At 39.1% G+C, this 12,827-nt stretch overlaps 1 protein-coding gene across 1 annotated transcript; it reads right to left on the minus strand.

Annotated features, from left to right (window-relative positions):
* Positions 1-456: 456 nt before the first annotated feature.
* LOC133090645 (olfactory receptor 7C2) lies at positions 457-1,315 on the minus strand. Its single transcript, XM_061189027.1, is given in 3 exon segments — positions 457-923; positions 926-1,075; positions 1,078-1,315. Coding segments are annotated over 3 exon segments (855 nt in total).
* Positions 1,316-12,827: the final 11,512 nt, after the last annotated feature.

Genomic DNA, 12,827 nt, shown 5'->3' on the forward strand with positions numbered 1-12,827 from the left:
GAAATTCAAGATATCCATCTTATGGATGAGTAGAGAAATTCACTAAGTTTGATGTGACTGAAAGGAAAGTGAATCAGAAAAAAAGGCGTTTTGAGTTGATTTCATTCACATAACCTCAGAAAACGTCTCTGTAAATGAGTTTGCAGGGCAATATTTCCATAATAGGTAAACATCCCGTCACTTCGAGGATATATATTAAATACATGAGAATCTATTTTTTTTAAGAAATTTAAGTCGTCACTGGATATAACTGAGAAAATAACCAGGTTTTATTCATATGAAATTAAAATGATTATAAAGTGAAAAAGGGAACCTAAGATATAACCTGAAGGAAAGTAGAGAGGGCAATGAAGACCCAAGGAAAGTTTTGCTTTAAAACATGAATATTAGGAAAGATAAAAATATTAAATGAAGGAAGCCAGGATTTCTGGTCCTCAATATTATGTGCCTAGTTACTTATGAGAGTCCTATAAAGGCCCCATCATTGAGAGATGGTGCCCTGCTGAGGAGTCTCACCAGAGCTCCCTTCATGTCCCTGTTCCTCAGACTGTAGATGAAGGGGTTCAGCATGGGGGTGACCATGGTGTACATCACCGAAGCCACCAGACTTATCCTAGAGCATGAAGTGGCTATAGAACTAAGGTAGACCCCAAGGCCTGTGCCCTAGAACAAGGAAACCACCCAGAGGTGAGACCCACAGGTGGAAAAGGCTTTGTACTTGCCCCCGGCTGACGAAATTCTCAGGATGGAAGAGAAAATCTGCGAATAAGAAAAGAGGATCCCAGAGAGAGGAAAAACACCTAGGACAATAGTCACAAAATACACCTTTATGTTATTGGTGGGCGTGCTCATACAGGCGAGCTTCAGGACTTCAGGAAAATCACAGAAAAAGTGTGCGATATTCATGCTTCTGCAGAAAGCCTCAAAAGGGTCAAGGTCTTGAGCAGGGATCCCATGACACTGATGCACCAGGACCCCAGAGCCAGCAGCCCACAGAGCTGGGGGTTCACGATGACCGTGTAGTGCAGGGGATGACAGATGGCCACGAAGCAGTCATAGGCCATCAAGTCAGGAGTAAATTGTCTAGGCATCCAAACACAATGAAAAAAAATACCTGGCTGAGACAGCCTGCATAGGGGATAACTTTGCTCTGTGTCTGGAGGGTTAGCAGCATCTTTGGGATGGTGGTGGAGGTGAAACAGATGTCAGCAAAGGACAGGTTGGAGAGGAAGAAGTACATGGGGGTGTGGAGGTGGGAGTCTGAGACAATGGCCAGGATGATGGGCAGGTTCCCAGTGAATGTGATCACGTACATGGATAGAAACAGCCCAAAGAGGAGAGGTTGCAGGTCTGGGCCCTCTGTGAATCCCAGGAGGAGAAAGTTTCTGACTCCTGTTTGGTTTCCTCTTTCCATGAGTCTGTTGGGCTTACCAACAAGGAGGAAAAAAGCAATACAAAATTTACTCTAAATAAATATTCCCCAGAGTGACAAAAAAAATATATCCTTAATCCAAACCCAGGGAATTCATGAAGTCGTTCATTTTTGGCTAAGGATTGGCTTTCTTGGATGACAGATTGTGGTTACTGTTGCTACCTAGAAAAATTGTCTCTAAGTCCAGCAGTTCTTAAATTGTGGTTCCTGGCCAGCACCATCAGCAACATCTGGAAATGTTAGAAATGCACATTTTTAGGCTCATCTGACCTACTGAATCTAATACTCTGGGTGTGAAGCCAGCACGCTGTGCTTTAAGAAGTCCTTCTGAGAATTCTCACACACACGTTTGAGGAGCACTGCTTGCCTGCATCCCTAAGCAATCATCCTTTCCCAGCTCCCCGGGGACTGCTCTTGTATTTTCTGCTTAGTGTTTATGAGAATGGGAAATTCCCTAACTCTACGCAGATCTTCCAATCATTGAGAGGTTCTTTCACTGTGCTGCCTTTCTGTCATTTCTATATCTTAGATCCTCTGGACCTTGGGTGCTCCTTCTGTTAAAAAATAATAACCCACATTATCATTAATCATCATTTACATTTCATTTGTATTATCACTGTCCCTATATAAATTCGACCAAAATTAAATTTCTAAATATAGTGTCCTAGAGTTTCTAAATATCGAGTTTGTCTTCATCTAATTTCATCTTTTATTTTTAGCTTTATTGAAGTATAAAACAATTTACGGGCTTCCCAGGTGGCGCAGTGGTTAAGAATCTGCCTGCCAATGCAGGGGACACGGGCTCGAGCCCTGGTCTGGGAAGATCCCACATGCCGCGGAGCAACTAAGCCCGTGAGCCACAACTACTGAGCCTGCGCGTCTGGAGCCTGTGCTCCGCAACGGGAGAGGCCGCAACAGTGAGAGGCCTGCGCACCGCGATGAAGAGTGACCCCCGCTCGCCGCAACTGGAGAAAGCCCTCGCACAGAAACGAAGACCCAACACAGCCAAAAATAAATTAAAAAAAAAAAAAAAAAAAAAAAAAAAAGAGCCATTAAATTGAGCTCCTCTACTTAAAAAAAAAAAAAAAAAAAAACGATTTACAAAAACTTGCACATATGTGATGTATATATATATCTCTGTAAGTTTGGACATAGACATTTGCCCCAATACCATCACCACAATCAAGTTAATAAACATATCTATCACCTCCAAAAATTTCCTTGTATTCTTTTGTGTGTTTGTTTTTTGTGTGTGGTAAGAGCCTTAAAATCTGTCCCCTAACATATATATTTTTTTACATTCAAATAACTGTATTAAATGAATTGAATAAATATCTAACACTATCCCAAAGAAAATGTATATAATAACAATAAATTAATCACACCAAAATGGGTCTGTAATTTAAGATGAAATGGACAAAATCTTGGAAATAAAGAATAGGAAAATATACCTTTTAATACACAGGGGAGGAAGCAGTATTGAGGTTACAATTTTATCCTATATATAAAGGACTCAATCATGCTCATTAAAAAGATATGGTATCTTTAGTTGAATATGAAAGAATGTGCTCTTGGCTGTTTGATTTTAGTTTTTTTAAATGTAAGTATAGACGTATTTAGAGGAATTGTGAGTGTATGTAAATTTTGTATAGGCACATCTACCAATGTCATACTGTGTTCTCTTCATTGCTTTTCTTTTTTTTTTTTTTAACATCTTTATTGGAGTATAATTGCTTTACAATGGTGTGTTAGTATCTGCTTTATAACAAAGTGAATCAGCTATACATATACATATATCTCCATATCTCCTTCCTCTTGCGTCTCCCTCCCACCCTCGCTATCCCATCCCTCCAGGAGGTCACAAAGCACCGAGCTGATCTCCCTGTGCTATGCAGCTGCTTCCCGCTAGCTATCTATTTTACATTTGGTAGTGTACATATGTGCATGCCACTCTCTCACTTCGTCCCAGCTTACCCTTCCCACTCCCCGTGTCCTCAAGTCCATTCTCTACATCTGCGTCTTTATTCCTGTCCTTCCCCTAGGCGTTTTGTGTTTTTTTTTAGATTCCATATATATGTGTTAGCATACGGTATTTGTTTTTCTCTTTCTGACTTACTTCACTCTGTATGACAGACTCTATGTCCATCCACCTCACTACCAATAACTCAATTTCATTTCTTTTTATGGCTGAGTAATATTCCATTGTATATATGTGCCACATCTTCTTTATGCATTCATCTGTTGATGGGCACGTAGGTTGCTTCCATGTACTGCCTATTGTAAATAGTGCTGCAATGAACGTGCAGCACTATTTACATGTCTCTTTTTGAATTATGGTTTTCTCAGGGTATATGCCCAGTAGTGGGATTGCTGGGTTGTATGGTAGTTCTATTTTTAGTTTTTTAAGGAACCTCCATACTGTTCTCCATAGTGGCGGTATCAATTTACATTCCCACCAACAGTGCAAGAGGGTCCCCTTGTCTCCACACCCTCTCCAGCATTTGTTGTTTGTAGATTTTTTGTTGATGGCCATTCTGACTGGTGTGAGGTGATACCTCACTGTAGTTTTGATTTGCATTTCTCTAATGATTAGTGACGTTGAGCATCCTTTCATGTGCTTCTTGGCCATCTGTATGTCTTCTTTGGAGAAATGTCTATTTAGGTCTTCTGCCCATTTTTGGATTGGGTTGTTTGTTTTTTTGATACTGAGCTGCATGAGCTGCTTGTAAATTTTGGAGATTAATCCTTTGTCAGTTGCTTCGTTTGCAAATATTTTCTCCCATTCTGAGGGTTGTCTTTTGGTCTTGTTTATGGTTTCCTTTGCTGTGCAAAAGCTTTTAAGTTTCATTAGGTACCATTTGTTTATTTTTGTTTTTATTTCCATTTCTCTAGGAGGTGGGTCAAAAAGGATCTTGCTGTGATTTATGTCACAGAGTGTTCTGCCTAGGTTTTCCTCTAAGAGTTTGATAGTGTCTGGCCTTACATTTAGGTCTTTAAACCATTTTGAGTTTATTTTTGCATATGGTGTTAAGGAGTGTTCTAATTTCATTCTTTTACATGTAGCTGTCCAGTTTTCCCAGCACCACTTATTGAAGAGGCTGTCTTTTCTCCACTGTATATTCTTGCCTCCTTTATCAAAGATAAGGTGACCATATGTGCGTGGGTTTATCTCTGGGCTTTCTATCCTGTTCCATTGATCTATATTTCTGTTTTTTGTGCCAGTACCATACTGGCTTGATTACTGTAGCTTTGTAGTATAGTCTGAAGTCAGGGAGTCTGATTACTCCAGCTCCATTTTTTCTTTCTCAGGATTGCTTTGGCTATTGGGGGTCTTTTGTGTTTCCATACAAATTGTGAAATTTTTTGTTCTAGTCCTGTGAAAAATGCCATTGGTAGTTTGATAGGGATTGCATTGAATCTGTAGATTGCTTTGGGTAGTATAGTCATTTTCACAATGTTGATTCTTCCAATCCAGGAACATGGTATATCTCTCCACCTGTTTGTATCATCTTTAATTTCTTTCATGAGTGTCTTATAGTTTTCTGCATACAGGTCTTTTGTCTCCTTAGGTACGTTTATTCCTAGGTATTTATTCTTTTTGTTGCAATGGTACATGGGAATGCTTCCTTAATTTCTCTTTCAGATTTTTCATCATTACTGTGTATGAGTGCAAGAGATTTCTGTGCATTAATTTTGTATCCTGCTACTTGATCAAATTCATTGATTAGCTCTAGTAGTTTTCTGGTAGCATCTTTAGGATTCTCTGTGTATAGTATCATGTCATCTGCAAACAGAGACAGTTTTACTTCTTCTTTCCTGATTTGGATTTCTTTTATTTCTTTTTCTTCTCTGATTGCTGGGGCTAAAACTTCCAAAGCTGTGTTGAATAATAGTGATGAGAGTGGGCACCCTTCTCTTATTCCTCATCTTAGAGGAAATGGTTTCAGGTTTTCACCATTGAGAATGATGTTGGCTGTTGGTTTGTCATATATGGCCTTTATTATGTTGAGGCAAGTTATCTCTATGCCTACTTTCTGGAGGGTTTTTATCATAAATGGGTGTTGAATTTTGTCAAAAGCTTTTTCTGCATCTATTGAGATGATCATATGGTTCTTCTCCTTCAATTTGTTAATATGGTGCATCACATTGATTGATTTGTGTATGTTGAAGAATCCTTGCATTCCTGGGATAAACCCCACTTGATCATGGTGTATGATCCTTTGAATGTGCTGTTGGATTCTGTTTGGTAGTATTTTGTTGAGGATTTTTGCATCTATGTTCATCAGTGATATTGGCCTGTAGTTTTCCTTTATTGTAACATCTTTGTCTGGTTTTGGTATCAGGGAGATGGTGACCTCATAGAATGAGTTTGGGAGTGTTCCTCCCTCTGCTATATTTTGGAAGAGTTTGAGAAGGATAGGTGTTATCTCTTCTCTAAATGTTTGATAGCATTCACCTGTGAAGCCATCTGGTCCTGGACTTTTTTTTGTTGGAAGATTTTTAATCACAGTCTCAATTTCAGTGTCTGATTGGCCTGTTTATATTTTTTATTCCTCTTTCAGTCTCAGAAGGTTGTGCTTTTCTAAGAATTTGTCCATTTCTTCCAGGTTTTCCATTTTATTGGCATATAGTTGCTTGTAGTACTCTCTCATGATCCTTTGTATTTCTTCAGTGTCAGTTGTTACTTCTCCTTTTTCATATCTAATTCTATTGATTTGAGTCTTCTCCCTTTTTTTTGTTGATGAGTCTGACTAATGGTTTATCAATTTTGTTTGTCTTCTTAAAGAACCAGCTTTTAGTCTTATTGATCTTTGCTATTGTTTTCTTCATTTCTTTTTCATTTATTTTTGATCTGATCTTTATGATTTCTTTCCTTCTGATAACTTTGGGGTTTTTTTGTTCTTCTTTCTCTAATTGCTTTTGGTGTAAGTTTAGGTTGTTTATTTGAGATGTTTCTCGTTTCTTGAGGTAGGATTGTATTGCTATAAACTTCCCTCTTAGAACTGCTTTTGCTCATCACATAGGTTTTGGGTCATCATGTTTTCATTGTCATTTGTTTCTAGGTATTTTTTGATTTCCTCTTTGAATTCCTTCAGTGATCTCTTGGTTATTTAGTAGTGTATTGTTTAGCCTCCATGTGTTTGTATTTTTTACAGATTTTTTCCTGTAATTGATATCTAGTCTCATAGCATTGTGGTCAGGAAAGATACTTGATACGATTTCAATTTTCTTAAATTTACCAAGGCTTGATTTGTGACCCAAGATATGATCTGTCCTGGAGAATGTTCCATGAGCACTTGAGAAGAAAGTATATTCTTTTGTCTTTGGATCAAATGTTCTATAAATATCAATTAAGTCCATCTTGTTTAATGTATCATTTAATGCTTGTGTTTCCTTATTTATTTTCATTTTGGATGATCTGTTCATTGGTGAAAGTGGGGTGTTAAAATCCACTACTATGATTGTGTTACTGTCGATTTCTCCTTTCATGGTTGTTAGCATTTGTATTATGTATTGAGGTGCTCCTATGTTGGGTACATATATATTTACAATTGTTATATCTTCTTCTTGGATTGATCTCTTGATCATTACGTAATGTCCTTCTTTGTCTCTTGTAATAGTCTTTCTTTTAAAGTCGATTTTGGCTGATATGAGAATTGTTGCTCCAGCTTTCTTTTGATTTCCATTGGCATGAAATATATCTTCTTCAATCCCCTCACTTTCAGTCTGTATGTGTCCCTAGGTCTGAAGTGGGTCTCTTGTAGACAGCATATATACAGGTCTTGTTTTTGTATCCATTAAGCCAGTCTTTGTCTTTTGGTTGGAGCATTTATTCCATTTACATTTAAGGTAGTTTGCGATATGTATGTTCCTATTACCATTTTCTTAATTGTTTTGTGTTTGTTAGTGTAGGTCTTTTCCTTCTCTTGTGTTTCCTGCCTAGAGATGTTCCTTGAGCATTTGTTGCAAAGCTGGTTTGGTAGTGCTGAATTCTCTTAGTTTTTGCTTGTCTGTAAAGGTTTTAATTTCTCCGTCAGATCTGAATGAGATCCTTGCTGGGTAGAGTAATCTTGGTTGTAGGTTTTTCCCTTTCATCACTTTAAATATGTCCTGCCACTCCCTTCTGGCTTGCAGAGTTTCTGCTGAAAGATCAGCTGTTAACCTTATGGGGATTCAGTTTTACGTTATTTGTTGCTTTTCCCTTGTTGCTTTTAATATTTTTTCTTTGTATGTAATTTTTGATAGTTTGATTAATATGTGTCTTGGTGTGTTTCTCCTTGGATTTGTCCTGTATGGGACTCTCTGCCTTTCTTGGACTTGATTGACTGTTTCCTTTCCCATGTTAGGGAAGTTTTCAACTATAATCTCTTCAAATATTTTCTCAGACTGTTTCTTTTTCTCTTCTTCTTCTGTGACCCCTATAATTCGAATGTTGGTACATTTAATGTTTTCCCAGAGGTCTCTGAGACTATCCTCAATTCTTCTCATTCTTTTTTCTTTATTCTGCTCTGTGGTAGTTATTTCCACTATTTTATATTCCAGGTCACTTATCTGTTCTTCTGCCTCAGTTATTCTGGTATTGATTCCTTCTAGAGAATTTTTAATTTCATTTATTGTGCTGTTCATCATTGTTTGTTTGCTCTTTAGTTCTTCTAGGTCCTTTTTAAACGTTTCTTGTATTTTCTCCATTCTATTTCCAAGATTTTGGATCATCTTTACTATTATTACTCTGAATTCTTTTTTAGGCAGACTGCCTCTTTCCTCTTCATTTGTTTGGTCTGGTGGGTTTTTACCTTGCTCCTTCATCTGTTGCATATTTCTCTGTCTTCTCATTTTGTTTAACTTACTGTTTTGGGGTCTCCTTTTCACAGGCTGCAGGTTTACTGTTCCCATTTTTTTTGGTGTCTGCCCCCAGTGGGTGAGGCTGGTTCATTGGCTCGTGTAGGCTTCCTGCTGGAGGGGACTGGTTCCTGTGTTATGGTGGTTGGGGTTGGATCTTGTCTTTCTGGTGGGCAGGGCTGTGTCCGGTGGTGTGTTTTCAGGTGTCTGTGAACTTAGTATGATTTTAGGCAGCCTCTCTGCTAATGGGTGGGGTTGTGTTCTGTCTTGCTAGTTTTTTGTCATGTGGCGTCCAGCACTGGAGCTTACTGGGCATTGGGTGGAGCTGAGTCTTAGCACTGAGATGGAGGTATCTGGGAGAGCTCTTGCCGATTGATATTACATGGGGCCAGGAGGTCTCTGGTGGTCCAATGTCCTGAACTTGGCTCTCCCACCTCAGAGGCTCAGGCCTGACACCAGGCTGGAGCACCAAGACCCTGTCAGCCACACGGCTCAGAAGAAAGGGGAGAGAAAAAGAAAGGAAAAAAATAAAAATAAAATAATTAAAAAATATTAACATAAAAAATAATACTAATTAAAAAAATAAGAGAACAACCAAACCAATAAACAAATCCACCAATGATAACAAGCACTAAAAACTAAACTAAGATATACATAAATATCAGAAATAAATCAGTTGCAGACAGCAAACCCCAAGTCTACAGTTGCTCCTGAAGTCCACCGCCTCAATCTTGGGACGATTCATTGTCTATCCAGGTATTCCACAGATGCAGGGTACATCAAGTTGATTGTGGGGATTTAATCTGCTGCTCCTGAGGCTGCACAGAGAAATTTCCCTTTCTCTTCTTTGTTTGCACAGCTCCTGGGGTTCAGCTTTGAATTTGGCCCCACCTCTGCATGTAGGTCACCCTCAGGCATCTGTTCCCTGCCCAGACAGGAGGGGTTAAAGCAGCGGCTGATTAGGGGGCACTGGCTCACTCAGGCCTGGGGGATGGAGGGTTTCAGTAGTTATAATTGGAATGTGGGGTAAGCCTGCAGCAGCAGAAGCTGGCATGACGTTGCAACAGCCTGAGGTGAGCCGTGTGATCTCCTGGGGAAGTTGTCCCTGGATCATGGCACCCTGGCAGTGGTGGGCTGCACAGGCTCCCGGGGCGGTGGGTGTGGATAGTGACCTGTGCTTGCACACGGGATTCTTGGTGGCAGCAGCAGCAGCCTTAGTGTTTCATGCCCATCTCTGGGGTCTGAGCTGATAGCTGCAGCTCGTGCCCATCTCTGGAGCTCATTTAGGTGGTGCTCTGCCTACTCTGGGAAGACAGGAAAGGAATCCACTCTCCTTGTGCACCCCGATACAATGGTCTCTTGCCTCTTTGGTAGGTCCTGACTTTTTCCCAGACTCCCTCCCAGCTAGCTGTGGCATGCTAGTCCCCTCAGGCTGTCTTCACGCAGCCAACCCCAGTCCTCTTCCTGGGGTCTGACCTCCAAAGCCTGAGCCTCAGCTCTCAGCCCCCACCTGCCCTGGCAGGTGATCAGACAAGCCTCTCAGGCTGGTGAGTTCCTCTGTGCAGGAATCTCTCTGCTTTGCCCTCTGCACCTCTGCTGCTGTGCTCTCCCTTGTGACTCTGGAGCTTCCCTCCTGCCCACACCCTGTCTCTGCCAGTGAAGGGGCTTCCTAGTGTGTAGAAACTTTTCCTCCTTCACAGCTCCCTCCCAGAGGTGCAGGTCCCATCCCTACTCTTTTGTCTCTGTTTTTTCTTTTGCCCTACCCAGGTACGTGGGGAGTTTCTTGCCTTTTGGAAAGTCTGAGGTCTTCTGCCAGCGTTCAGTAGGTGTTCTGTAGGAGTTATTCCACATGTAGATGTATTTTTGATGTATTTGTGGGGAGGAAGGTGACCTCCACTTATTCCTCCACCATCTTGAAGGTCCTCCCAGAGGAGCCCCTTCAGTTAGTTTTTGATGCTCTATTCAATTCTATTTAATACATTTTTGGGGGGAAACCATTGTATTTATCCTGGTCTTATTCCCCTGCTTATTTTTATTTCATAACTTTCCATTAAAAATATATCTATATTAGTGCACATATATTCACATACCTTTGTGAAAAAACAAAGATAAATAAAACAGGTAAATTTCATGCTTATTTGGATCTTGCATTATAATGGTGAAGTCACAGTATGATGAAATAAATGTCTGCATGACATAATGTCCTCACAAATAAATTATATGAAGAAAGTTATTCCATGTAAAAGGATAAAATTTTCATGCTGTGTGCAGGATTTTATAGAGTATGGTCTGAGGAGGGTTTTGCGTGTTGGATGAAGACTAGAGTGTGCCCATTAGAGCACATTTGGGCTTGTGCCCTAAAGCCCAAGAATAGCAAAGAAAAGATGATATGCAAGAAAAGTGAGAAAGGGGCTTGCCTCATCCCCTGTTGGACCACATAAAAACCAACTGGTTTAATAAATATGGAATGGGCACAAGAAAAAGTCTTCCACTGTTTAATGTAAAAAAATACCTAATTTTTGTTATACTTCGTATATTTTTTTGGGTGAATTTTTGGTTTATTTCTTTTGCTCATTTTTCTCGTGGAATATTCAATCTGTGAGGTGTGTGACACCATAAAGATATCACTACTTGTTTCTTTTGGATAAATTTATCTGTCTATCCTACCTTTCTATTCAACTTTTCTATTGTGGTAAAATACATGTAAGATTAAATATAACACCTTAATCATTTTAAAGTTCAGTGGCCTTAAAAACATTAAAATTATTTTGCACCCATCACCACCATCCACATCCAACATTCTTTTCATCTTGTTAAACCGAAACTCTATGACCATTAGACAATAACTCCCCATTTTCCCCCCTCCCCAACCCATGGCAATCACCATTCTATCAATACTTTCTGACTCTATGATTTTGACTACTTTAAGTACCTCATATAAGTGGAATCGTATAGTATTTGTCTTTTTGTATCTGCTTTATTTCACTTAGCATAGTGTCCTCAAGGTTCATCCATGTTGCAGCATACAGCAGAATTTCCTTCCTTTTCAAGTCTGAATAACATTCCATTGTATGTGTATACCACATTTTGCTTATCCATTCATCTGTTGGTAGATACTAGGGTTGCTTCCATGTTTTAGCTATTGTGAATAATGCTTCTCTAGTGTATAAATATCTCTTCAAGAGCCTGCTTTCAAAACTTTTGGGTATATACCCAGGAGTGGAATTGGTGGAGCATATGGTAATTCTACCTTTAATTTTTTTGAGGAACCACCGTATTGTTTTCCACAGTGGCTGTACCACTTTACATTCCCACCAAGACTGTACAAGCGTTCCATTTTCTCTACATCTTCGCCAACACTTGTTTTCTTTTTTTTGATATGGCCATCCTAATGGGTGTGAGAAGTTTTCTCATTGTAGTTTTGATTTGCATTTTCCTAAAGTTTAGTGAAGTTGAGCGCCTTTTCATGTGCTTATTGATTATTTGTAATCTTCTTTGGAGAAATGTCTATTCAAGTTCTTGCTCATTTTCTCCTTTTTTAAAAAAAATATTTTATTGAAGTATAGTTGATTTACAATGTTAATTTCTACTGTACAGCAAAGTGATTCAGTTATATACATATATATATATATGTATATATATATTCTTTTTCATATTCTTTTCCATTGTGGTTTATCACAGGATATTGAATATAGTTACCTGTGCTATACAGTAGAATCTTGTTGTTTATCCATTCTATATACATTATTTTGCATCTGCTAATCCCAAACTCCAAATCCACCCCTCCTTCACCTCCCTGCCCTTTGGCAACCACAAGTCTGTTCTCTATGTCTGTGGGTCTTTTTCTGTTTTGTAGATAAGTTCATTTGTGTCATATTTTAGATTCCACATATAAGTGATATAATATTTGTCTTTCCATTTCTGATTTACTTCACTTATAATGATAATCTCTAGGTCCATCCATGTTGCTGCAACTAGCATTATTTTATTGTTTTTTATGGTTAATATTCCATTGCATGTATGTACCACATCTTCTTTATCCAATTATCTGTTGATGAACATTTAGGTTGTTTCCATGTCTTCGCTATTGTAAATAGTGCTGCAATGAATATTGGGATGCATGTATCTTTTTGATTTATAGTTTTGTTCAGATATATGCCCAGTAGTGGGATTGCAGGATCATATCTTGGCCGTTTAAAAAAATAACAGAAATTTATTCACTTCCAGTTCTGGAGGCCTGAAGTCTGAAACCAAGGCATCGCCATTGTTGTTTCCTTCTGGAGGCCCTGAGGGAGAATCTGTTCAGTGTCTCTCTCCTAGCTTCTGGTGGTTTCCAGCAATCCTTGGTGTTCCTTGGCTCACAGATGCATCTCTAATCTCTGCCTTTGTCTTCACATGGCATTTTCCTCTGTGTGCCCTCTCCTTTTCTTATAAGGACACCAGTCTTTGGATTTAAGGCCAACTCTAATCTAGGATGACCTAGATTACCTAATTACTTAACCTAATTACCTCTACAAAGACCCTATTTCCAACTAAGGTCACATTCTGAGTTTTT

The sequence above is a fragment of the Eubalaena glacialis genome, chromosome 4 (genome assembly GCF_028564815.1).
Source record: "Eubalaena glacialis isolate mEubGla1 chromosome 4, mEubGla1.1.hap2.+ XY, whole genome shotgun sequence".
NCBI classification, from domain to species: domain Eukaryota; kingdom Metazoa; phylum Chordata; class Mammalia; order Artiodactyla; family Balaenidae; genus Eubalaena; species Eubalaena glacialis.